Genomic DNA, 25,468 nt, shown 5'->3' with positions numbered 1-25,468 from the left:
GACATTGTTGGAGCAGCCTGTGGCTATTTCAGATTTTGTTCTGCTCTCCGTGCTCCAGAATTAGCATGCTGCAGGACGGTTGTCACCCCTTTGATGGAAGGTGGGAAGACTGACTTGGAAACATGCAAAAGTCTTTCTTTGATCATCTCTCATTTCTTCTACAGAAGCAGCATATTGTTTGTTAGACAGAGCTTACATAATCCTCCTTCTGTGTGTGTGTAAACATATTTAACACAGGCCTTTTGTTTCTTGACTAGTTTAAATTTATCTATAGTGTATGTGCAGTGTGGAAGGGGATAGAAGAGGGATGAGTAACAGGATGCATTTTGGATGTCTTCTCTCTTCCAGTGCCCCAGAACCGGTACAGACTCATAACAAGCAAAACGGAGGTGAAATAATGTCATCGTTATCTTCTATCCATGCCCTACCCTGCTAAGAGCAAACTGACTGTCTCTGTAACTAATTGGTAGTACTGCAACCCTTGCTCTTTCCTTGCTGCGTTTTCTCCTGTCGCACAGTAGCTCGTAGAGAGGCTTTAAATGCAGAATAAATGTATAAGCCTGTGCCATTTTTGGCCAGCTGTTAGTGTTTAAAGTCTTTAAAGTCACCCACTAAAGACAACGCAGAAGAACAAAAGTCAGCCTGGATATGTGGCATGTGTGTTCTTGTTTAATATCGTAATTCCTGGTATGGCCAGGGATGCATGCCAGCTTTGGCAGTACAGGGCACAGTTCAGATACTTAAGTACTATACTAAAAATAACGGGACTATTTTAGACTGGGACCCAATTAGGGAGAGAATAACTTCTTGCTCTGCAGTCAGTAATCTGAAGTAGCAGGCAGGCTGCAGTGTGCAAGTAAACCTGACTGTTTTGCTTGCAAAGTTGCCAGTTTTGACACTGCTTTCTCACTGTGTTCCTTACATGCTTTTCCAGGTTTTTTTTAAAAAAAAAAAAAAAAATTGTCCTCTTAAGGCAGACTTTGTGTGCTTTAGTTCAGATTTTGATATTGCAGTGTTTAATAGCATTATGTAGAGCTCCTAATCCTCCAGTCGTCACTTAGGAAATTCCTAGAAGGCAGGGAAGGGGAGGCAAGAGTTGCTGCGTGGTGCCCTCCACATCTCAGTGAGCAAACTCCTCCCTGCCTTGTGAAAGGGCAGTGAGGGTGAATCTGGACAGCCAGGGAGCAGAGGGGTTGGTTTGAAGATGGTCACTTTTCCCCTGGTTTGCCTACTGCTCGCTTTCCTATGTCAGTAAGTACAGTGAAAATAACTTGCAAGTTTAAGCATCAGAAAAAAAGCATGACTTTACCCATCAGGAGTTTCTCTCTGATGGTTTTATTTTTGATGCTGCTGCTTGCTGCCACCTTCTATTAGATTGCGTGGATTTCAGGGAAGTGAATTAGGGGGATCTGAATTTCTCCATGCACAAGGCATCTGGGGCGGTGGGGAAGGAATGAGCATGCTCCAGCGTCTGAATCTTCTGGTCTTGAAGGGCTTTTGAGGGATCAGCTGCATTTGGTCCCACTTCTTTGCCGCTCATCAGGACAGGTTTGTGGATGAGGGAATGCTTTACGGAGCCTCATGGAAATGCTGGATTGGATAGGCTTGTGCTGATGCTTGAGATGAAAGCTCAGTGCACCTAAAATTTCTATTTTTGTAGTCTGCTTTCTAGCATGCTATTTTGAGAACATGAAAAAGCCAAAATCTTTTTGGTGTTGTGACACTCATGCTATTTTGAAAATATCTTTTTGTTTTATTCAAAATAAGAAGCTGATAAGAGGTGTTCAAGGCCTTGCTCAGCTGTGGTCTCTTAACAGCTTCCAGTATGATGTTGGGCTTACGTTGTGATTTTTGCGATTTGTGCAGGAAGCTTCATGTTCTTTAAAATCTTAAATTTTTATTTGCTCTTGTCCTGGTCTGAAACGCAAAGGAAGATACCTCCTAGGTGCTTATTATGAAAATGGCACCTTTTTATTCAATGCTGAAACGTATTGCATCCTGGACATATCAAATTCCCATGGAAATAGTGGGAGAAGCACCCTGGTGAAGTGGTTCATGTTTTGTGTTGTAGGGAGCCAGCATTTAGGCATGTGCTTGTCAGCTTGCAAGCTACATGTATTTTACCATCTGCATAGTGCAGCAGCCTGCGGGACTTGCTGTTAAAAGTAAATGTTACATGGAGGATGCCTAGCAACTGTAGCTTTTAGGTCTGTGCCAAATTGTTCAAGGTGCAAATCTGTTAAATTGATGCAGTGTTTTCTGGAAGATGCGATGTGGTGATGCTGAAGTTGCGCTTCCGGACCTCTGTGATGTGGCTGTCCCTCCAGCTCTCCTTCACCATCCCCATTAGGTTAATATCTAGCACCCACAATTCACAGCCAGGAATATAATTTTTTTTAAAGTAGTTAATGATTTTTAATTTGAATGGCAAATATAATTTGCGGCAAAAGGCTATTTTAATGAGCCTAGCCGAGGGGCAAGTAGCTCTCTGTCCTGCTGTCGCCAGTGGGGGATGTGACCTGGAGCAGAGGGACCTGGGGCTGGCTGCTGGGAATGGCAGTGTCTTGAATGCAGAGCTCATGGCTCAGAAACCTGCTTTCTGCTGGTACCTCTGCCTGCTGGATGACCTCAAAATCCTTTTTGGGTTTCTCTGTTTGAAAATTGAGTTAGTACAGGGCTCTTTTAGGGTGGCAAGGGGCTATAATCTGCTTAAGGGTGAGCATGGTTTTGGCTGTTCCTCTTGATGAGCCTAGCTGTAGTGCGCCAGACAGTGGGTTAATCAAGAACAGTTTTGTGTGTCTCTGTACCATCGGTAGCGGTTGCTTAGGTAGAAGGTCTACAAAGAGTTTCCCTCTGCTTTTGGACCCTGCTGCTTCATGTCCAGCTGTGCTGCAGTGCTCTGGAGCGCGCATCTCCGTTACTATAGTTGCTATTCCTTGACAAGCTTTCTCGGTTGCTTAAGCTAAATGATTATTTTAACACATTGATAGGTCCAGTCCCCCCATGGAAATGACTTTCACGTTTCCCATCCACTTCAGCAGATCTCTTGCCTACCCTTTCCTTTTGTGAGGCCTTAGTCATTCTCTGGGCACTTTATGCGTGTCCTCCATAACTGACTAGATGCCTGTCCTCCCCTCCCTCAGCTGTGTCTCTTTTTCTCCATGCTGAAAGATCCACGTCTGTTAGTTTCTGCTTCAGGAATTCCTCTTCTCTATATACCTTCTAATTCTATTTTACCCTTTTAGTGTCATAACAGCCTACAGTTTTCAAGAAGTGGGTGTGCTCTGGGTTTAATGACTTGTCATGATTCTGCTTTGCTTGCAGCAGTTCTTTAATTCTTAATACTGTATTTCCTTGTGAAGCATCGTCTGCCTTTTTTTTTTTTCCTCCTCTAAGAGGATACTTCCAAGGAATACTTAAGATTCTTGACACTTAGTACAGCCGTACAGACAGGCAGGGTTATTTTTCTTTTTGCACGTTGGCACATTGGTTTGTGAAAATCAGTGCTGCCCTTTTGGTTGCCCGTTTGCTTGTGATCATGGGATCATTTCACTATGTTATGCATGAAGCTCCAGCTCCAATGACTGATCATACTGCCTGCAAACTTTGTGTCGTCTTACTCTTTGTCATGTTTCAGAGAGCTTATGGATATATTGAAAAGAACGGTCACTACAGTCACTCTTGAGACTCTCTGTATGGGGAAAAAATCCCACTGTGTTTTCCTGCCTTTAATTCTTATCCTTCAATTAGGTGTTAAGGGGAGGAACCACTCCTCCAAAGTACAGCAGCTCAGGTTCTTTTAGGAGTCCCTAGTTAAGGATAATGTCCAAATATGTCGTCTTCCATACAGTATCATAAGCCTTGGGTAGGTTTGAGTCATAACTTCTGCAAAAGCTGTACCGACTCTTCCTCGTGCCATCCTATTTATTGTCTGTGTCTATCTAGTTTTAACTAGTTCTTTTGGCAAATAAGTCACTTCCTGATTTTTTTCAGTTCCCTGAATTTACCTTGCACTTGCTTCTGAAAACTGATCTGACTTACCATCTTTCATGCTATGTCCAAATCAATTCAGGTGTGACAGAGTATATGTGGCAATTAACAGCTTGGCAGTTTGATGTTTCCCTTCAGACATCTTGGCTGAATTCTTTCCATTCTAGCAGCTTACTACAGTCTCTTTATGCTGCTCTTAAAATGTCATCTATCAGCAGTTGCTTAGTGTGTTTATATATAAAAAATATATAAATATATATGGTGCCTGGTGAACTTTTGGAGATTGACATTGTTTTTTTGTTTGTGTGGGTTGTGGGTTTTTTTTTTGTTCGTGTTTTTTTTTTTTTTTTTTTTTTTAATGAACAAATATAACTTCTCTTAAGGAACTAAACCAAAAATAGCCCTCATGTTTTCTTCCTGTCAAGAAACCTTCAAGGTGTTGGCAGCTAAGGTGAATTCTGGGGTAAGAGGAAGGAAAGACTTGATTAACTGTATTTTGGATTAGAATTGATAGCAGATGCCATTCCAGTCCGGTCTTTGGGTTCAGACTGATGTCCATTTTCACTCTGGGAAATGTTTCAGGGTAACCTTAAACATGAAACTGATCTTCACTATCCTGACTTCTGGGTCTTTTGCCTTAGGTTATAGGGAGTGCCTGTTGCAGCATCAGTACATCCTGTGTTTCATTTCTGAACTTCAGTGTCCCTCCTCTGCGTTGCCTGTTCTCAAGTTACTGGGACACCAAGTTAACATCTTCCAGTACACTTGGCAGAACAAAGTCGGAGGAATGTACTTCTTGGTTAGAAAACCTCATCTCCAGGCTTTGCAGCAAAAAGATGAATACAAAATTTCCCCGCCTGAGCAAGGAGTCTCAGGCAAGACTCCCACTAGCAAAGGAAAAGACCTTGTGTGTCTTTTGCCGTGTTCCAAGCACGTCATGAAATGCTGCTTTCTTGCCTGGTCTGAGAACTTGTTTATGAAATCTAATATTGCCCTGTGAAACTCAACACTTCGCGTCTTAATACTACAGCCTGAGCGATGCTCAATGAGGTGGACAGGGCGCTTTGTGTATCAGCTGTTTCAGGCGTCATCAAGTCTAAATACGGCGCTTCCTTAGCTGGCACTTGGAACCTTCACCCGCTCCCAGGGAGGGGAAAGAAATCTCAGTGTCACAGGGCAATCCTGTAGCAGATGTATCCTCCAAGAAAATAAATAAAACAGCTGAGTCATTAATTCATTCCTTTTCTTCCATGCTCCTGACCAATCCCAATACCCTTGTATTTCACACAGGAGGGAGAAGGCAGACAATACTGTCTTTTATTACTCATACCCCGCAGGACACTATCCTCTTCACAAAACACGAGTGGCGTCTGTCTGTCTCCACTTCATGGGAAAGATTAACAACAATTAAGGTCAACAATTAAGATTGTGAAAACCTTCAAATAACTGCAACATCTGCTCTTATGCTAGAATAAATAAAATAAAGCTGGAGCTCTAATTGCCAGCAGAGTACTTGCTCATATCTGTTTTGTAATTGCGGGCTTCTGAAATTCATAGTTAACCAGTCCCTCGCCGACCAACGCGAATGACCAGCGGTCAGTGCAAGTAGTGGTTTGCCCAAGAGCTACGTGCTGAAACTGAGGTTGCAGGATGAGAAGCAGGAATCTTGTATAAAATTTGGGGCGCTGTGAACCTTGCCATGGCAGTGGTGGTCAGGCAGCTCCTAAAGTGGCCGTGGGATGTAGTCGGTCTCTTGCCTCAAGCATGACAGTTGACCCCCTAAACTTCCCAGGCCATTTCAATGTCAAATGAAGCTGATTTTCCTAAACTGCTGTTGACTCTGGTTTTACTCTTGCTTTGAGACAGAATAGGGTTGTTGGGTAATTGACTGTCTCTCGGCTGACTGTTTTTTTTCCATAAGCTCCTTAAATTTGATGGTGTGAGAGCACCTGGCTGTGTTCTAAGAGGGACATTTCTAGACATAGGCATTGAGGCAGCACTGGAAATACCTGACTTACAATGCATGTGGACCTTTTGCTAAAATATATATATATATCTGTCAGGAAAAAATTACAAATTGAAGAGAATGTTCTGAACTCCACTTTTGGAGCATTCATTCAGATAAAGACATTTTGGGATAAAGGAATGTTCTGCTGTGAATGGAATAGAATATTTCAGTTGGAAGGAACCTACAATGATCATCTGGTCCAACTGCCTGACCACTTAGGGGCTGACCAAAGGTTAAAGCATGTTATTAAGGGCATTGTCCAAAAGTCTCTTAAACAGACAGACTTGGGGCATCAACTACTTCTTTAGGAAGCCTGTTCCAGAGTTTGACCACCCTCTTGGTAAAGGAAATACTTCTGAATATCTAGTGTGAACCTCCACTGACGCAGCTTTGAACCATTTCCACACATCCTGTCACTGGATACCAGGGAGAAGGTTTCCAGTAAGTTGGAATTACATATTTACTTAATTTTGTCTGACTATACAGGGCGATTTCTTAACTTTGCTGATCATTTGATCTGCAAACGTGTGGTACCTTCCTTCCGGAGAATGAAAACTTCAGTGCTGTTCAAGTGCTGGTAGCTGGAGCCTAGTCCTCCTTGGCACACGTTGTCTTTAGAGAGGAAATGGTTTGTGTTCTGACTTGGTGCAAAGGTGGAGTGATTCTGCCCTTTCCAGGGTCCTTTTTTTTTTTTTTTTTTTCCCTTCCTGTTTAAAATGTATCTACCTCATGAAGCATTGAACCTTAAAAGGCTTAACCTGCTAGGCAGAGATCTGTATCAGAAGACTGTTAGGGATCTGTCATCAAAGTCTGGTAGAAAACAGACATGCCTTTCTATCCCCCGGACCATGGGAGAAATTCAAGTGTGGTGTTCCTTGGTTTGCTCAGTATTTCTCTTTCTTCATCTATTGGTAGTGATTTCTAGTTTTCTGGCCAGTGCTGCTACTGCTGTCATGGGAAAAATTATATCCATGTTATTCCTGCTGCTTGCTTGACCATTCTGAGTAGTCCCACTGAGTCTGACCAGAGTGCTGCTGTATTGGGCAATGTATTGTTGCACTTCAGCAAGAGTGGAGTACAGGGATATGCGTGTGGTTCAGGGGACAACACTGGGAAGGTTTACAGGTGGGAACTTCTTTGGGAAGCACGGCTGTCTTCCTCTGACGCGGAGAGAAGAGTACTTCTTTCCTACAGAGCAGCCTTCTCAAACCTGGCTCTGGAGAGGCATCCAGCTTCAGCAAACTTCTGCTTCTGTCTTGTGTTTCGGAGGGAAGCTTTTTGGTTTTGTATAATGAAGAGGTTCTCATTTAGTTAAATGAGACAGTCCTCATGAAAACTCTGCTGCTTATTTTAGGCTGTTGACTTATGAGCTGATTGGACTAGAAAAGATGTGTAGGCAAAAATGGTGCAGAAAACAAATCTGATAGTTCCCAAGTCATGGTGTAATTTGCCCAAGACAAACAATGCCATAAAGAGTATCAGGTGTTGGTGGCAAATTCTGTGGTACTGCTGCCCATTTGAAGCGGGGTGGGAAATACTACAAACTAGGGATTGCTAAGGCTCTGATGCTTACAGATCTCAGGTGAAGATGACAGAAATGCAGAAAGTAGCATGAAAGCCTTTGGTAAGTATTTATGTAAAGCAGGCAGTTGTGTGAAGCCATCTCTTCATGCGGAACTGGGTTTTAATAAAATACTACTACTAATTAGTGAGGCTGAAATGAAAATCAAGACTTTTCTGGTGCATCTGTCAAATTGATTGTATGAATGATGAGTGAACGCTTTTATAGATCAAAATAAAAAGGAACAAAAAAGAAACTTTTGAATCTTTATTTCATCAATTAACAGTAGCAATTGGAAATTTGAAATTTCCGATATTCAGAGAGGCTTTTGCAAGAGCTTATCTGCTGCTTTTTTTTCACAAATCTTTTATTACACTGCAGTGTATTTTGGGAAGAGGAGAACTTTTTGGAAGAGTAAAGTATGAACAAAATCTCTGCCTCAAACAGCAAAGGAAGTTCAGGAAAGAGAACTGAGCTTGTGCGCGTGTGCTCTCTCTCTCAATTTTTTTTTTTTTTTTGTGAGGTGGAGCATTTACAATGCTGAGTTCTGCCATGTTGGCTGAAGGAGTTCTCTTTTGCTTTCTGCACTGCTGCTAAGGAAGCTCTTCATCTGCTTATTGAGTTCATATATGTATACAAGTGCGTGTGTATAATATATGTATATGTACACGCACACAGTGAAATTAAATGTTGCTGGGAGAAGCTGAAGCTTTGTCAGGATTGACTTTGCAGTACAGAGACTGAGAGTCCGGAGATACCGCGGGACTGGTCTGGCATAATTGTCAGTTTTGTCCAGAGGTGCTGAGAGTTTCAGGTTATGGTGCTCTAGACTGGGGAGGGATTCCTCAGGCTGATTTTGTGCCTCTGGCTCCTGGATGTCTACATCTGAGCCAGTTTTCGAAATTCCTTTTGTAGTCAGAAGAGAGAAGCAGGTGCTCCAGTGGTGCGCTTTGCTGCATCAAGTAGGTTGGAAGGGGCCTCCTGAGATCATCTAGTCCAGACCCCAGCTCTGACCTTTTTTAGGTAGCTGCCATGGGGTGAGCTTAACTGCATGTGCGGAGTGCCTGTTTCTCCTCACTGACTTGTGTGACAGTGCAGGGATGTGCTTTTCCCCTGTGCCTTATATACATGCCACCACACGGGGCGTGTGACTTTCTTTATGTCCTATAACAGGGTAATGGGCAGCTCTGTGTGTAGCCTGGGTGTTGCTTTGTTTCTGTGGGCAATGTACTGCAGGTCTGTAAAACGATGATGTGTGTGAGGATGCTTATATACTGTCTTCTCCCTCCTTTCTACCACTGCCAGTACCAGTTGGACAACCTCGAGGGTGGGAGAATGCAGATGGCACCCGTGTGTGGGTTCCAGGCTTGGAGAACAGGCATTTTGTGGGTTAAAATACATCAGTAGGTAGGCAAGCAACCTTGGCTACATCTGGAGCCTACACCCTTTGAGAACAAACGTTCCCCTTCAGTGGCTCTGTAATCTGAAGGTTACCTAGGGATGTTTCTCGTTTAACGCATATCTAGTTAACCTTCAGTGCTGGTGACATTCACTGTTTCATGCCTCTTCTAAGTCTTATAATGCCTGAAACAACATATTTCCTTTATGGCACCCTGAAAAAACAGGGAAGTAGCTCTTAGGTGGCTTGGCAAAATATTATAGTCAAGTCAAGTATTTGGCCTGCTACCCAGCCTTCGATATGTAATCTTTGGGTGCTGCCAAAATACCATTCTAATTAAGTTGACATAGTCTATGAAGCCTGGGTGGTATTACTTCAGTCTTCTTTACTGTGCTTTCCAACGCTGCGTTTTGAAAGGGCTGATGGAAGCTGTGACACTTGCAAACTCACCAGAGTCTTCATTAAGCTGGGATTTCAGTCACCTTGTGACCTTCAGGATCAAAGGAAGGAATATTCTCTTTCTTCCTGTCTCTGCAGGTGCAAGTTAATAGCAATAAATAAATGTTCGCTAATGCACATGAAACATGTGATCAGTTGGCCAGACTTCAGCTTTCCGTTGAACATTAACACATTAACCATTCTACAAAATATTAACCTGTTCTGTAAGTTTATTTTCTGTTTTGTTTACACTTAGTAGGAAAAGCTATGCCCTGTTTGTCCCAGGGTGGTATATTTGCAAGTAGGTCAACACAGTTGCTTTCGAGATGTCAGCTTGAAACTGCTTTTCAAGGGCTGAAAAGCATAAGGGTGTAAGAAAGACTTTTGCATTTCCTGTCTCCTATTTATTTTTATTTATTTTTTTTAGAAATTCCCATCCTGTATTCAAGCATAGAGCACCAGTAACATTTTGGTTGTGTCAGTCGGGCGCTGCTGCAGCGTGGATTGCCTGCTGCTGACCGTAAGCCACCCGTGGATTTGGAGCTGGCGTGTTGCATAACACCAGCAAATGCATCTGAGATTACAGAATGGTCTCTTTGCTCTAAGAAGAGATTGTTGTGATTGGTTAGTAAGGCAGTATGAAAATACGCATGAGGTGTCTATGACATCAGGATCTTAAAATTGCAAGTAGTTTTTTGCATCTGAGTGTACTCCGGCACTGCTGGTGCTTCACTGCACAGGAGTGAATGAGTGCAGCTCCAAATTGTGTACTCCAGGCTGGCCTCGCACAGTTTTTGTGTTCTGGTCAATCAAAGGTGTATGTATTGCTTTAGGTTCCTTTGGGTTATCTTTTGCCCTTGCACTTCTTTGGTATATCCCTCTTGAATAAATGAGATTTTCTGTGTGATTCTTGAGAACAGCACAGTACTTGTTGGACTTGCAACACTTTTTGCAGCTAGAAGCAGAGTTGGCTGCCATCTGCTTGCTTGGGGTTGATACAGTCCAGGGCCTGCTTACGTGGTTGAGTTACTCATGGCTTTAATTGGTTATCTCTTACCAGCTATACTACGCTAAGTCCTGCCTGCCTGTGCATGAGAGGTAAAATGGGTTTGCTTGTTTATTTTTACTACTTACTACTGTTACTTACTCTTTGCTGCATTTCAGCTGATTTGTGGTGTGTTTGTCTTAATTGCTTGAACAGTTGAATTGTTTAGAATAAACCGTATCTGGGAACACGTCACTGCAAAATTCCTTAAAGGGTGAATTAACGTACTGTTGGTATTGAGGAATACGCCTCTGCTCACAGCATGTGTTTTTTTCAGAGGTTAAGCAGAAAAGCTTGCTTTTGAGTGTTCTGTGTGAACAAGAGGTATGTTGAGAATAACCTGTGTACTTAAGTCTACCTCTTATGGTATCTCAAAAAGATACCATCTTAGTGAGTAGCTTGCTGTTTGACTTGAAATGTCTAAACTTGCCTTCCAGCTTCAAATACTTATATGGTATTAGACAATGTAAATAAACTAGTGCTTATTCACTAACATAAATTATAGATAACTGTAAAAGCTTATGTCAATTGATTTGCTTAAAAACCATGAACCTTGCTGTCTAAATAAAAGCTTTTGATAATCCTAGTTAATAACTCTTAAAAAAAAAAAAAGTCTTGTACTAAGAACAGCAAGTGGCACATGTACACTTACTGTGTTAACTATTGGTATTAAACCCTGTAAATCATCACAATGAAAAACTTGTCTAATGTTCTCGCTCTACAATGATTTTTTTTTTTTTTTTTTTTTTTAATCCAAGAAAAGTATTTTAACCCACTTGAAAACTTTGCAGGGCAGGAGAGACCTAAGGAGGAATGTGGATGTTATTTATAGATATCTGCCTATATAGCTTTCTGTGTATGAGTGTGCATTTAGTTCTAAGGTCAGTCTTGTGGTCAGCTCTGTAACCAGTACTATGTTAAAAAACCTGGTAGGTTCAGTGAGAAGTTTTACTGAGCCCCCTCCATAAATCTTACCGAGAAGGAAACTTCCTTGTGAAAAGCATCCAAGCAAAGGAAAATAGACTTTGAATAACTGCAGTGATTGATGAATGAATCATTTGGATGAAACAGACTTTAAAATGCTTGGAAAACAGATCAGTTGGTCATGTGATAAAATATTGCCTTTTGTTCTTTGTTTCTTTTTTCATATATATCTTTGTCTTTTGCATCAGTCAGAAGGGGAGGAAGGGCTTCTGCATGCTCTGGAAGATTCTCTTCCACAATAAGGGAGTGTTGCAAAGAAATGAGGGAACAGAAGCTGGGAATAGAGTGTAGATGCTGGAGGTAGCTACTCTGAGTCCCTCTGTTGTGTATATACGTTTCAACTACTTGCTCTCTGAACTTTTGCTGTCAGGAGGCTGTAGAAGTTACAACTGTGGGGAGCATCCTACCATCTTCCCACCTTAGTAAAGGGCAGTTGAGCGAGCTGGGTAAATCTTGCCACTGCAATGCTTATTGATAGGCATGTAGATTAAGCTGTGGTTTCACCCAGAATCTGTAACGATCTTTCCTCAACAAAAGTGCATTGTACAAAGGCTGATGAACTTGCTGTGTTCATATAGGAGTTAAGTAGAAGAATGTCTCGTGTGTAGTTTAGTCTCTGGATTGGGGATTGGCTTTCAAATCTCACCCCTGTGCAGGGGGAAGGACCATTCACGCCAGTGGCAGGTTGAAAGCATAAAGGCTTACTAGTGTTTCAGATGCAAAAAGCAATGTTTTGTTAAGTATGCAACAAAAGCAGACTTGAGTTGAGTCAGTACCACAAGGGGGGAAGTAAGTGTCATCTAGAAAATGCAACTTTATATTTTGTTTGGAGACTTACCCAAATGTTTTTCTTCTGTGAGATGCCTGGAAAGCAGTAATTCTCATGGACATGCAGTAGGAAAGGTTTGCCAGCTCCTAATGGCAGTAAACAAAGAAAATGAAAGTTCACAGGTTGGCTCAGCCAGTGTAATAGTTGTAGTAGTTTGCTGCTGGAAAGAGGTGATCCTGTTCCCTTCCCCAGCTCATGCTGTCCTGCCATTCACATTGTGCCAGCTGAGCTGCTTGTCAGGTCTAGGTTTATTGCGCTTGCTTCCTTAGCAGACAACTAACCCAGCAAAACAATGAGTTCAGCATGTGCTAATTAACTCATTTAAGGACCATACATGGCACAAAGGGGGAGAAGAAAAGAGTGCCTTGCAGTTGCTGGGAGGAAGTGGAGGAAGAAAGCAAAGCAAGGGCTGATGAAGAGAGTGGGATGTCTGTCCTGTTCTTGGCAGTAACAAGCTATTAAATCATCTTAACTGTTGTATAACTTCACTCCAAGTCTTCAGGTTGGATAATGAAAGCCTAAAATAACAGAAGGAAATAATTATTTAGACTGCTTCCCAAAATTATAAAACTTTGGGTTCTGTGTAATGAGAAATGTGATTGGATTGTGGGAAGAAAAAAAAGGCAAGAAAATGATGTCACAGAGGATAGAGGCAGTATTTTTTTTTTTTTGTTCTCTGGAAGCAAATAATGTAGTGAGGAAGTGTATATACAAAATTAGAGACCATTTTTAGCAGAAGTTGTCCTTGGGCTGCCTTACTATGCATCTCTTGTCCCAGTCATGCATCTATGGACCTGCCCTACCTTTGCATATGGCTTGCTGATGGGATTGTGTACTGTGTGCTACATAGCTCTTTATTTCAGTTTCTCTCTAATTACCATTTTGTTTAGACTTGGGCACAGTCTGTTTAGTTGTAAAAGTTCCTGCTTCAAAGCCTATGGATTTAGCTATTAAGAGGCAGAAGAGGATTTTCAGTGATCAAGGGAGACGGTGGAACTGCAGAGTTTCATAAATATTTCCAAAGTTCATTATAGGTTTGTTTTTTAAACTGGAATACTTCCTTCAGGGACAGTGGGGAAAATCCTTATTTAAATGGGCTAGTTGCAAAATAACTATTTTTCTCCCAGGACTTTTTATCCTTGCTGTCAGTGAAGCTGCCCTGTCAGGAGGTGAGCATGAATTCAAAGGCTCTGAGTCTTGAGGAGCCTTTTTAGAATTTTAGGCAGCTTCAGGAAACCAGAATATGCTGAACTGCATGTATTTTATTCAATTTTATTTTGCAAGACTTGAAGTGGGATGGCATCAGCTCTTCTGTGCTTCTTCTGCAGTATGTATCTGTTTTGGCTTTCAAAAGCCTGAATTGCTGTTGCCAGGATTCTTCACTTTCTGGCAAAATTACAATGGCAAATGGCTTCCTTTACAAGGTGTAATATTTAGACTAACAGCTTTGCAATTAAGAATGGCAAAGAGAATTATATTCCCTTTTTTTTTTTTTTTTATAAGACCAGATTTTTTAGTATGGAATCGTGGGAGTGTTTGGACGTAACTGAAGTGCTTTTGATTGATGGTTTATATTTTGAAGAGTGCTTTTCATTTTAGTGTGCAACACTCACTTGAAATTTTAACTAGAACAATGCTTTGTTTTTGAAGATGTTCAAAGTATTACTCTAGTTAGGAACTTGCTCTGTATCATAGACTTGCAAATGCCTTTTGGGTATGTTTGTGTAACACAATGTGTGTGCACATACCAGCTCATGCAAGGGAAGTGGGAAGAAATTTTGAAATCTGCAAGTATTCCTAATAAATATTACCTGCTGCTAACCTCATTAGGCTGTCAGAATCTCAATGACCATGTCACTTAATCTTTTGCAGTTGGACACTGGTGGCATTCTGGAATGTTTGGGAAGGTGTTTTGGCAGCACAAGAACTTGTTGAAGCAAAGTTGCCCAAGTATTAGTTTTCAGCACGGGAAAACTGGAGACTTTGCATGTGAGAAGGGACGTTCAGAGCTGGGGAGACAAGCAAGCGTATGTTTGGAGTGAGTAAAATGGGGACATGGACAGTAAAAGGTTTGAGATGATGAATCCAGTCTTCTGAGTGCTAACAGAGCAATGCTGTAGTGTTCCTTGTGTAGGAAGCTGCCAGTATTGGTTTGAAGTCAGTCTTTTGGCTGTATTTGTGTGGCAGCCTGGACTAACAAACCTTTGACTCCTGCTGACCAAAAGATCACCTTGGGGGGTGGAGGGCATCCTCAGTCTTGTAAAACGACACAATCTCTACCTGAAACCACCACCAAAAGCAGGGCAATTGCTTTAGAAATCCTTAAATGTACTGATTGCTGAAGCCATGATGGAAACTTGTGACAAACACGTGTGCCACCAAGGGTGCTTTAGCATCTAGTCTCCCTGGTCCAACCAGCTGGGGCATCTGGTGTTACTTTTTCCAGCCCACATGGTCAGGCTGCCTTCTTGTCAGAAGCTGTGTGGATCTTGTTCTTGCATGTAAAAGCACATCTGGGTCCCACAGATTAAATGCAGCTGGGGACACTGTTAGCTGTCAGGTCTTTCAACTACAGAAAATTCACTGGCATGCCTCATGCTGCTCGTATCCAAATCTGATTTCCATTGTAACTATGGCAATAGGAGTAGACTAGTAAGAAAGTGGATGTGTCCTTATGCCCTGTGTTGGTGTAGAGGATTGCTAGAAGCATCTTTTTAACTACCTTATCTGGAAGCCGTCTGAAGTGACTGCGCAGATTGTTTTTTGTATAGACCAACAAGACAGGCTCCTTTTTCCCTCGCTCTTCAAGATGTTAAATTTTAAGTCCAGTAGAACTGACCCAGACAGTCCTGAAGGTGACTTAGGGGAGACTATTGTATGAACTTGGTTGGTTTGAGACTATATTGAAGCTTTATTTCCCCTCCCTCATCCATAGCAGTTTGGTTACAGAAAGCAGAACATGACAGAATAAAAATAGTGAAATGCCCAGGACTTGAAATGGAATAGTATTGAAAAAAATTTTTAAGTTACCTTTCATAAAAGAATGTTAAGTCCAGTTTTCAAGAGCTCCGGAGCTTGCCTTGCAACTCTGCCAGGTTAAAATATTTTGCTGCCTTTTTCCACACCCCCCCCCTCCTCCTGTTCCTAACTAATCTACAAGTGCCTGCTTTTAAAAAAAATATTTTTCTCTTGAATTTAAAGACTTTGACAGATGGCACGTGTAGAACCTGGAAAACTTCCTGAATTGGCAGAGTTGACCATAGCCCTGCCATCCTCCTGCCGCGGTACCGCTGCGTGCGTAGGCCGCCTGCGCTTCCAGAGCGCTGGGTGAGATACCTCTTCCTCCGCTGGGAATGTGCGGAGAGCAAGTGATAAATCAAAAAGCATACCTGGCGACAGGCTTAATTTGCCGTTAATAGATAGCTTAATCTACTGGTTAGCTGGGTAATTTGATCGTGACTAGAAACAACCCATTCAGAGCAGCGGCATTCTCCGGGATGCGTACCCGCAATGTTTTCCGTGCGGGATGAGTATCAGTCTTTGTTTAGATAATGCGAGTTGGTTTAATGCTTTTGAGAGACCGAGATGTCAAAGCTACGCCTCACAATCGACTGTTCGATAGAGAATATCATACCTTTGAAGCTTGGTTTGTCTTGACTGTCCTTCTCTCAGGGGCTCTGTCCCAGGAAGACTCTTAAGCCAGTAGAAGCATGTGGAGTCACTTGGTTTTCAATGTGCATAAGCCGTCTGGCTTGAGGCAGCACAAAAGTTGTTCTCGCCACTGAATGTCCTGAGTTTTGTAACAAGATTGACTACATAGCTGCTTTTCTATTTGCAATCCTTTGGAGTTTCCCTCCCCTGTCTAAGGTGTTTTAGGAAAAGGGCAGTGACTTGGCACTTAAATACCTCTTTGTGATTTGTGCTGTTTAACTTGCATGGAAAGGACATGTGAGTCTGTATGCAGTTATGGCCTCTGACGAGAACTAAAAATAAAGTTTAAAGACAAGAGCAAAAAAAAAAGTTGATTTCTTTTTTCTTTTTAAATCCTATTTTTTTTTTCTGCTGAACACATGAATTGGTATAGAGTTCTGTCCCTCTAAAATTTATTACTTGTTGATGTGGTACAACAGAGTCTTAGATCTTAAAGGTGAGCAAAGGCTTTTTATATTCCTAGAGTAGGACTACTTTGATAAACTGCTTTTAGACAGACAAAAGAGATGCGAACTTAAATCAATGTTAATGTGTGACTGACTAGGAATGATATCATCTAGAGATTATTGCTTTCCTCTGTTTCTGCAGTGTTAACAAATGAATACTCAAGAATGTAGCAGTGAAGCAAATGGGTCTTGATAAATTATGCAGTCTTGACTCCAGCTATTGTTTGAGGTAATTTATGATCTTCCATTGGCGTAATGGGGCTGTGGCATAAACTGCAGCACACCCTAGAGTAGACAAATTGGTCTCGTATTGTTCAGGAACATATTTAATCTATCTTGCTATAAGTGAATCAGTGCCTTTTGCTGAAACAGCAAGAGAAAGACGAGTATTTTGATATTCAGTCCTAAATAACCTGCATTTAAGTTTACGCCAATGGTGCCTTTTCCTGTTCTCTAAATATTGAAATGATAGTAATCATAAAACTGTTGCGATGAAAGGCTGAATTCTTTTGCCTTATCCCTTTACCTAAACTTTATTTAATCTTGGTGGGTTTATGGGTTAATAATACTGTTCTCTTTGTTCTTGATGTGCCAACTTCAGAACATCTACTCCAGTGGTTTGCCCAATTTCACTTCAGATGTACTTATGGAAAACTGTATTCCCCAAAGTGAAAAGATGCCTTTTTTTTCTTCTTATGCATCAGCCAAGATAAGAGGTTTCTATAAATCTGTACTTAATTCTCCCAGAATAAACTGGGCGATTGAGGCAAATCTCGCCCTGAAAGTTAAGTCTTCAGATTCATCCTAAGAACTGACTGCAAACTTTTAGGTTTGGAGCTGGGAGTTAGATGACTGTAGACCACTGTTCATATGTTTAAAGACTAGCGAAAAATACAAATTAGGTATCATGCCTACAGAGTTATACGTTTGAGATGGTATTCTCCCTTTCCCAATGTGAATCCTGTAAGATTTTGGTTTTCAACTTAAGTAAAAAAAGTATGAAGGATAAACAACTTGATTTATGCATATTGGGTTAAATAGATTTTCGAACTTGCTGTTGCCAAAACTGTTTCTTCCTGAGGTATTTGGCTATATGAATTGATCCTAGGAAGCTGCTACCTCAAGTAAACTGCAGAAGCACAGTAAATCCTTCCTGGAAAGAAGCTCCCAGAAGTTTGCATCCCTTTCTGGTAGAGGAGGCGGCTACCTACCATACCTCAGCCCAACTTATCCTGGAACTAGATAAAATAAAGCTTTCTAGATGAGTGCTCGGTTTACGTAGACCATAGGCTGTAGCCCTTCTAGGAGTAGTTTTTCCAAGATGTCTTTTACCCTTGTCCATGATTTGACTTTCCTATTGATCTTGCTGGGAGCTTTGGTTTGGTGACAGTTCATGCCTACTAGAGAGCAGTGAGTAGCCTGTTTAAAACTCAGACATTTATTTTTAATACATAATTGATAATTAACAGTAAGCAAGACAGGAGCTCACTTGTGATAGAAGTCCTGGCTCTGCTTTGCAGTCTGCTCTCGCCCTCAGTCACCCTTTTTTCATCTGCTCGGAGGTGGCATCACTTGTCTTACACAGCAGAGATGTCTCCAGATGAATGTCACTGGTTGGGAGAAAAGCTGGGACCAGCAAATAGTGCTTTATATATTTATATGCTTTTGTTTAGTTTTGTTTCCTTTATATTGAGCAGCATTTAAAATCACTTTATTGTCATCGGCTTAAATACTGCCTTTCCTTTTGCATTTTTAGCTCTTTAGCCATATGCACCTCCAAATATGTTTGCAGTAGATTTCTTTTCAAGCTCCATCTGATCACAGAAGCGATGCTGAAAAGAAAGACTACTTACCTTGCAAAGTTGCTGCTAATAATCACTCAGAAGAGGAAATGCAAGACTTGAGTGCAGATTTGCATGGGACACCTGATTTGATATATTGTGTGAGGATAAATAAAGCCATGAGAGAGAAGGCAGGTGGGAAAGGGTAAAGGGCAGAAAAAGTAGTTGTGTAACAACGTGTTGAAGGCTAATACTGCATAATGATCTAATGGGTCTTTTCCAACCTAAATGGTTCTGTGATAAGTGACTGTCATCCTAACTCCCGGATTTCAATGTTTTCTTTCCATAATTGAAAACACTCTCAGTTGGTGAGGGCCAGTCTTCAAATGGTTAGGGTCTAGGTGTGAAGAGAGACTAACTTTTTTGTCTGAACTGTGGAAATAAAGAAGGAGCCATCCAGCCTGAGAATAGTTATGTTGGGCTTTTGAATGAAATATCAGGTTGAATGTGTTTTCTAGGCTACAGACAGCAAACGTGCAGATTTGCTACTCCAAGTTGATGCGAATCCTCATCACCTCATCTTGGTCTTCTTGGTCTTCTCCCTCCAACTGTTTTCAATAAAAAGTTGATGAAATGTCTTCAGTATGGTTTCTGACAGTTTGTTTGTACTCTGCAGGTCCTGTGAAGCAGTAGATGTAATTTGAAGAAAATTTGAAGGAACAAATGGCTCTAGCTGGCTGCCCAGACTCCTTTTTACATCTTCCTTATCGGATAGTAAGTTATGAAACTGCATGTTCCTGTCAGCTTGAAGCATCATGTTGCTGTGTGCCAGTGATTGATTGTGCATTCAAACTTTTCGTCAAACTGCTAATAGCTGTCTGGCAATTCTCTGGGTTTTGATAATGTTTGGGAACAGAGCCTCTGTTACCATCTTGTATTCAAGACCTGCTGCTGAATAAGTAGGGTCACCAATATATACTGATTAAGATTTGATATCTGTTTGCAAAATTGCCAGTTCATATTTCAGAGAAAACACTTGTTTCCAAAAAAAGAAACCAAAAAGGCTAGCTACAATACCAGTGAAATGCCTTGCACCAAAAAGTATCAATGTTCGCTGAATGCTACTAATATATTTGTAGAGACAAAAGCAGAGATTTTTACACTTGGTGAGATCCTATGTTTGTCAAGTCATTTTGTTATATCTAGGCAGCCAATATCGCATATTAAAAAGAATATATATTAAAAAAATCCCTAAACCTCAGCTCAATTCAAAGGTGCTAGGCAAAAATCTGCTTAGAAGTTCTCTCTTTTTTTTTTTTTCTTTTTTTTCCCCAGGCAGTTGCGGTTGGCATAATGCATGACTTGTATTTTTTATGGAATTGCAAATTTGTTATTTTGGGCATGACCTGTGTTTTGTCTTTTTTTTTTTTTCTTTTTTCTCCTCTTGTTTTCATAGTGTGTTTACCGCCCTAAGGATTCGGTTATGATTTTGGGCCCTGAAGATACGCAAATAATTAAACAGAGTATCATACGACATTGAAACATTTTTCTTTTTCCCAGGAGAAACATTACTAGTAGTGGTTACTACAGTTGTGCTACTCATTTAAAAGAAAAAAATAAACAAAACCACCAACAAAAAAAATCCCCAACAAAATTCTATAGGATTTATACATCTGTTTCGTATCATGCCAGTTTCCAATTTTTTCTCCAACAAGAAACTTCAAATTAGTTAAGACTAATGTTAGTTTATGCTGAGTTGTCAGTTGAATGTACCCGAATGCTTTTTCTGATAAGAGGAAAAGCAGAACAGTTCCTTTGTAAGTGCTTTTGCAGCTATAAAAACAGAATAGACTTTGAGAAATCGCATGTCCCAAAAATCTGTTATTAGACATGGATCTATGATTTTTTTAAAGAATATATGAGTAAATGTGCCCGGACTTCAAGAAATTATGCTTCCATTTCATTTAGAGCATCATCTGAGTCATGATATGGAGCTGAGGGAGAGGAGAGCTATGTAAGACAAACTTGACATTGTAGGCAGTCATTTTTAAACTGCAAATTATTTACTGGTTGTCAATCTTGCTCGTTTAAATAGTGCCTTTTTTTTGTTCATAAGCAGTAAGAAGGTGAATTTTCTTTCGTACTTCCCCCTGCTCTTACAAATCCTGTAGATAATCTGCTTTAGTCTGGGGCAGTCAACGGACGAGAAGTGTCAACGCAACTTGGGTGACTTAAGACTATGGGAAAGTGACTCCTTGTTAATTAATTATTTTTGCTCATAACTTGCTATGTGTTAACTATCCTAAGTGCTGGTAACCAGTTTAAAGACTATCTTTGAAAGCCCATTCACAACTACTGTGCCTTCTGTCAGAAGTGAAGTTCTCATTAAAAAAAAAAAATCCTGAACATCTGTTTTTCCACCCCTACTGAATCTGACTTAGAAGCTTTCATCAACTTGTCTTTCAAATTTGGCTACAGTGCCAGTATTGTGTTGGTAAAGGGCTGAAAGAAGGTTAAACTAAATATGCTCTAGATTAGAGTGTGAAGAAGTATTCTATTTTTTTCAGTACATTTTCTTACTCAATAGGAATGGAAGGCTACAGAGAACCTTCCTCCAGGGTCCCCAAAGCTGGGACGTTAATGCTGTAACATCATTGTTTAGAATAAATTGACACATTAAGAGTTTGGGAAAATGAGAACCTGGATAAGCAAATGTGCACTATAGAATATCTTTTAGGATGCCTTGTTGCCAACCCCCTCTGCCCTTCCTTTTTCTGTTTTTGGGAAGACAGGCAAGGTATGGATATCTGAATTTCTTACTGGGCTCTTTGTTTGCAATGTTTGCTGCTTTTGGAAGCTTTCGGGTCTTCTTTAAGAGCTGCCTTTTTTTTTTTTTTTTTTAAAAACTTTCTCAGGAGTTAGCACATAAACCAGTCACACTGAGTGCATTCTCCTAGAAATAATCTCTAGCTTTGTGGAAAAAAAATCAATACTACCTTTTAGTGGCTTTCAGGAGCCCTTTCCAAATTCTCGAACTCTTCAATAAAAATCCAGCAGTGAGAATTGGCAGTGTTTATCTTCTTTTCCTGGAAATTCAGAACATAGTCCCAGAATTTCTCAGAAAAAATGGGATGATTTACTGTGTTTCCGTTCTTTTGCAATCTGTAGTCACAACAGTATTTATGTGCAGTGACTTGAACTCTTGGGGAAGATTTGGTTCTTTAACCCTTGGATGGATGAATTGTGCAAGTCTCAGTGACATAAATAGCAAAAGGATGTTGTTTTTCTCAGTTTCTGAAGATAAAATTCTGGGCATGTGGGAATGTTCTGTTCATCTATTTTCTGCCTTCCATTTATTTTCTCATAAGCAAGATGCAGGCACGACTTGATTAATTATTAATAGGATTTGTTTTCAGGGAGCTGAATTATGATTAGAGAAGGCACTTGTTCACATCATACTCATCGTCTAACTTGGCATAAAATGCACCACAACCACTTGGTCACAAAATAGGGAGAAAATGGAAATTGCTTTTTCCTACATGTACAGAGCTGTGGATTTCAGGATTGCTAATAACAGTCCTCTTTACCGGATAAGAAAGCAGAATATTGCACATCATACTTGAGAAACTTTGTGCACTTCAAGACCAGGGAATTAAGTACCTAAGAGAATTAATCAGTTAGAGGCTAGCTACTCTAACAGAAGCCTCCTTTAATGTTGTCAGATTTTTGGATGCCAAGATGATGTGACTTCTGTAGTTATGGGAGTGCATTTCTTTTCCTTCAGCTGAAGGAACAGCTAGGCACAGGCTCTCCAGGTTTTAGTATGGCAGCTTTGATCTTTGTTTTCTATAAAATGATACAGTAAGTTGAAAGCCACTTTTGGAGGTAGTCTGATCCAAGTCCATGGCTTACTGAGATTATACTTGTTTTCCTAGGGTGCTTTGTCTTGGTGAGTGTGCATTTTAAGGAGACTTACTTTTTATATTTTCAGGAGTTGTTTGCTTTGGGTGGTTAGAATGGGTTTCTGTTTTAGAAGAAAAAAAATAAATGCTCATATCTATAACTCAGTTACCTTGGTGGATGCCATAGTCCTCATCCCTATGAAATCCATATGCCTTCTATATAGCTTCAGAATTGAACAATCTGATCTAGGTATACATGCTGCTGTCTGAGTTTGTGTGATTAAAATATCTTTTGTCCTAAAAAACACAGCATGAAAAAAATCAAATTGCAGAATTTGCGTCTAAGTAGACTGAAAACCTATGTGGGAAGGGCTGTCAAGACCCATGTTGTGGCACTCATCATCTGCCTGACACTGAAAATCTTCATTCACTTGGCTATTGACAGTTGTTTATTGAGACTATGGATGGCTGTCTTACAATTTGTGGTGGGTTGACCTTGGCTGGACACCAAGTGGCTGCCAAGCTGCTCTATCACTCCCCTTCTCAGCTGGACAGGGGAGAGAAGGTGTAATGAAAGGCTGGTGGGTTGAGATAAGGACAGGGAGAGATCATTCACCAGCTACCATCATGGGCAATACAGACTCAACTCAGATAAATTAATTTAATTTATTCCCAATTAAAATCAGAGCAGGGTAATGAGAAGGAAAACCAATTCTTAAGCACCTTCTCCTCACCCCTCCCTTCTTTCCAGGCTCAACTTCACTCACAATTTTCCTATGTCCTCCTGCCCTGAGCAGCACAAGGGGATGGGGAACGGGGGTTGTGGTCAGTTCATCACAAATTGTCTTTGCCGCTCCTTCCTCCTCAGGGAGAGGACTCCTCACACTCTTCCTTTGTTCTAGCATGGGGTCCCTCCCACAGGAGACAGTTCTCCATGAACTTCTCCAACGTGAGTCCTTCCCACGTGCTGCAGCTCTTCATGAACTGCTGCAGTGTGGACCTTTTCCACAGGGTGTTCCTTCAGGAACAGACTGCTCCAGCATGGGTCCCCCACGGGGTCACAAATCCTGCCAGCAAACCTGCTTCAATGTGGGCTCCTCTCTCCATGGTGCCACAGGTCCTGCCAGGAGCCAAATTCAGTGTGAGCTTCCCACAGGGTCACAGCCTCCTTTGGGCATCCCCTGCTCTGGTGTGGGGTCCTCCATGGGCTGCAGGTGGAGATCTGCTCCACCACGAACCTCCCTGGGCTGGAGGGGACAGCCGGCCTCACCATGGTCTGCACCACAGGCTGCAGGGGAATCTCTGCTCTGGTGCCTGGAGCACCTCCTGCCCTCCTCCTTGACTGGCCTTGGTGTCTCCAGAGTTGTTTCTCTCGCATATTCTCACTCCTTTCTCCGGCTGCAATTGCACAGCAACTTTTTCCCCTTCTTAAATATGTTATCACGGGGACACTACCACCGTTTGTGCTGGGTTTGTCCTTGGCCAGCAGTCGGTCTGTCTTGGAGCTGGCTGGCTTTGGTTCTGTTGGACATGGGGGAAGCTTCTAGCACAGAATGTAATTTTAGGACTGTATAAATGTATCTACTCCTACTCAGGCCTTTGAAGGCAACTGTAAGGCTGATGTGGCCCCTGGTGAAAATGAGTTTGACACCCCTGTGCTAGAAGCTTCTCACGGAAGCCACACGTGTAGCCCACCCACACCAAAACCTTGCCACATGCTTTTTTAGATTAAAAATAAATGGCAGCTCAATTTATTCTCATTAGGCTTTTAAATATACAAGGAAGCTGCTTGTATAGAATCTGGCCCGGAGTTTGGGTTTTTCATGCTAATGGGCAATATGGAAGGACCAGAGTGCGCAAGCAGGCTTTCCAAGTCCTTGGGCATCGCTGAGTGAAAAACACCAGAGGCATTATTGCATTGCTTCATTCTTCTGCATATTGTATAAAGAGATGAAGCTAAAGTGTTGCTACTATCAATGCAGAAAGTCATCAGATTTGTGAAATATGGTGTCAGTCAACAGATATTTTGTTGACGATGCTCTTGTTTTAACAGTTTACATGTATGTGGTGTAGAGGGTTGACGGACTGCAGCAGACATGAAGTACAAAGTAGTGAGAACATTGGTGAATGTTTTTACAAGACACGTTGCCTCCAATATGAAGTTATGAAATCTGTCTCCCTCAGTGTAGACTGCAAATGTTTTTTACAGATAGAGTTGATGCTGGAGCATCAACTGGATGGTTTATGTTGAGGAACAACTGGAACTGGATTTCTAGCCTCCATCTCTTTTTCTTGAAAATAAATGTTTAAAAAATTGTCCCCAAAGCAGTCGTTTTCATTAACATTGAAATAAGTATGGTGCATACGTCTTAAAGAGGCCATTGGCAGTGCACTTGCCCCCACTGTTGTGTCATCAGACTATTGTATATGAAGCAAAACAGTGTCAAATGAATTTGTATATCTCACTAAGCTTTTATACAGTTTATTAGTTTCCCATCTTACAAGAAATACCCATAAATTAATTTTTTTTTGCTGTACCAGTTTACCTTTCTGCAATTGCAATTGGAAGTCTGTACTTAATTGTTTGCATTTCTACTTTTGTATTCTAATTTACACAGGAGTTGGTTGGCAATACATGAAGTCTTTTTTGAAGGCAAATATAAGCAAGAAATTTCAAGTGGCTAGGTCTGCATTTTTCAATCACGTAAGATTTTTCAACCCACCAAAAAGACTCAAAGCACTCAAGTGGTCAGTCTTACCATTTACTACTTACATTACTGCTAACAGTGGTGAGGAAACAATTACAAATAAAGAAGCCTGATTTTACATCTTCCTGTTAATGGTTTCATGCTCATACTTGAAAAGTAGACTGAACCTATCTTTTAATCTTGTTATGTCATCATATCCAAGCAGTATCTTAAATTTGTCCCTTGATTTAGCCCTGGTTTTGGTACATGTTTGAATCTACAGTTCACTACTTTTTTACTTAAGAGAAAGCTGAGGCGGAATCTTATGAATGTATATAAGTACCTGAAAGGAGGGTGCAAAGAGGGCAGAGCCAGATTGTTTTCAGTGGTGCCCAGTGACAGGACAAAAGGCAACGGGTACAACCTGAAACACAGAAGGTTCCCTCTGAACATCAGGAAATACTTTTTCAATGTGAGGATGATCAAGCGCTGGCACAGGTTGCCCAGAGAGGTGGTGTAATCTCCATCCTTGGAGATAAACCAGAGCCGTCTGGATATGGTCCTGGGCAACTTGGCTGTAAGTTGCACTGCTTGAGCAGGGAGGTGGAGATGACCTCCAGAGGTCCTTTCCAACCTCAATCAGTCAGTGACCCTGTGAAAATCAAAAGAGATCTCTTTAGGTTCTGA

General features: G+C 41.2%; 1 protein-coding gene across 4 annotated transcripts in view; it reads left to right on the top strand.

The window, feature by feature from the left end:
- GRB10 (growth factor receptor bound protein 10) overlaps window positions 1–25,468 on the top strand; it is a 145,531-nt gene that overhangs the window by 18,168 nt on the left and 101,895 nt on the right. For all 4 annotated transcript variants that reach the window (XM_065629874.1, XM_065629876.1, XM_065629873.1 and 1 more), the window contains one exon: window positions 18,869–18,966. In XM_065629874.1, coding sequence (XP_065485946.1) covers window positions 18,916–18,966 — 51 coding nt within the window. In that variant the 5' untranslated portion in view covers window positions 18,869–18,915. The remainder of the gene's footprint in view (window positions 1–18,868; window positions 18,967–25,468) is intronic.

This window comes from Caloenas nicobarica, chromosome 2 (assembly GCF_036013445.1).
Source record: "Caloenas nicobarica isolate bCalNic1 chromosome 2, bCalNic1.hap1, whole genome shotgun sequence".
Lineage (NCBI taxonomy): Eukaryota > Metazoa > Chordata > Aves > Columbiformes > Columbidae > Caloenas > Caloenas nicobarica.
The sequence above is the reverse complement of the archived record's forward strand: the minus strand, read 5'-3'. Positions and strand labels throughout refer to the sequence as shown.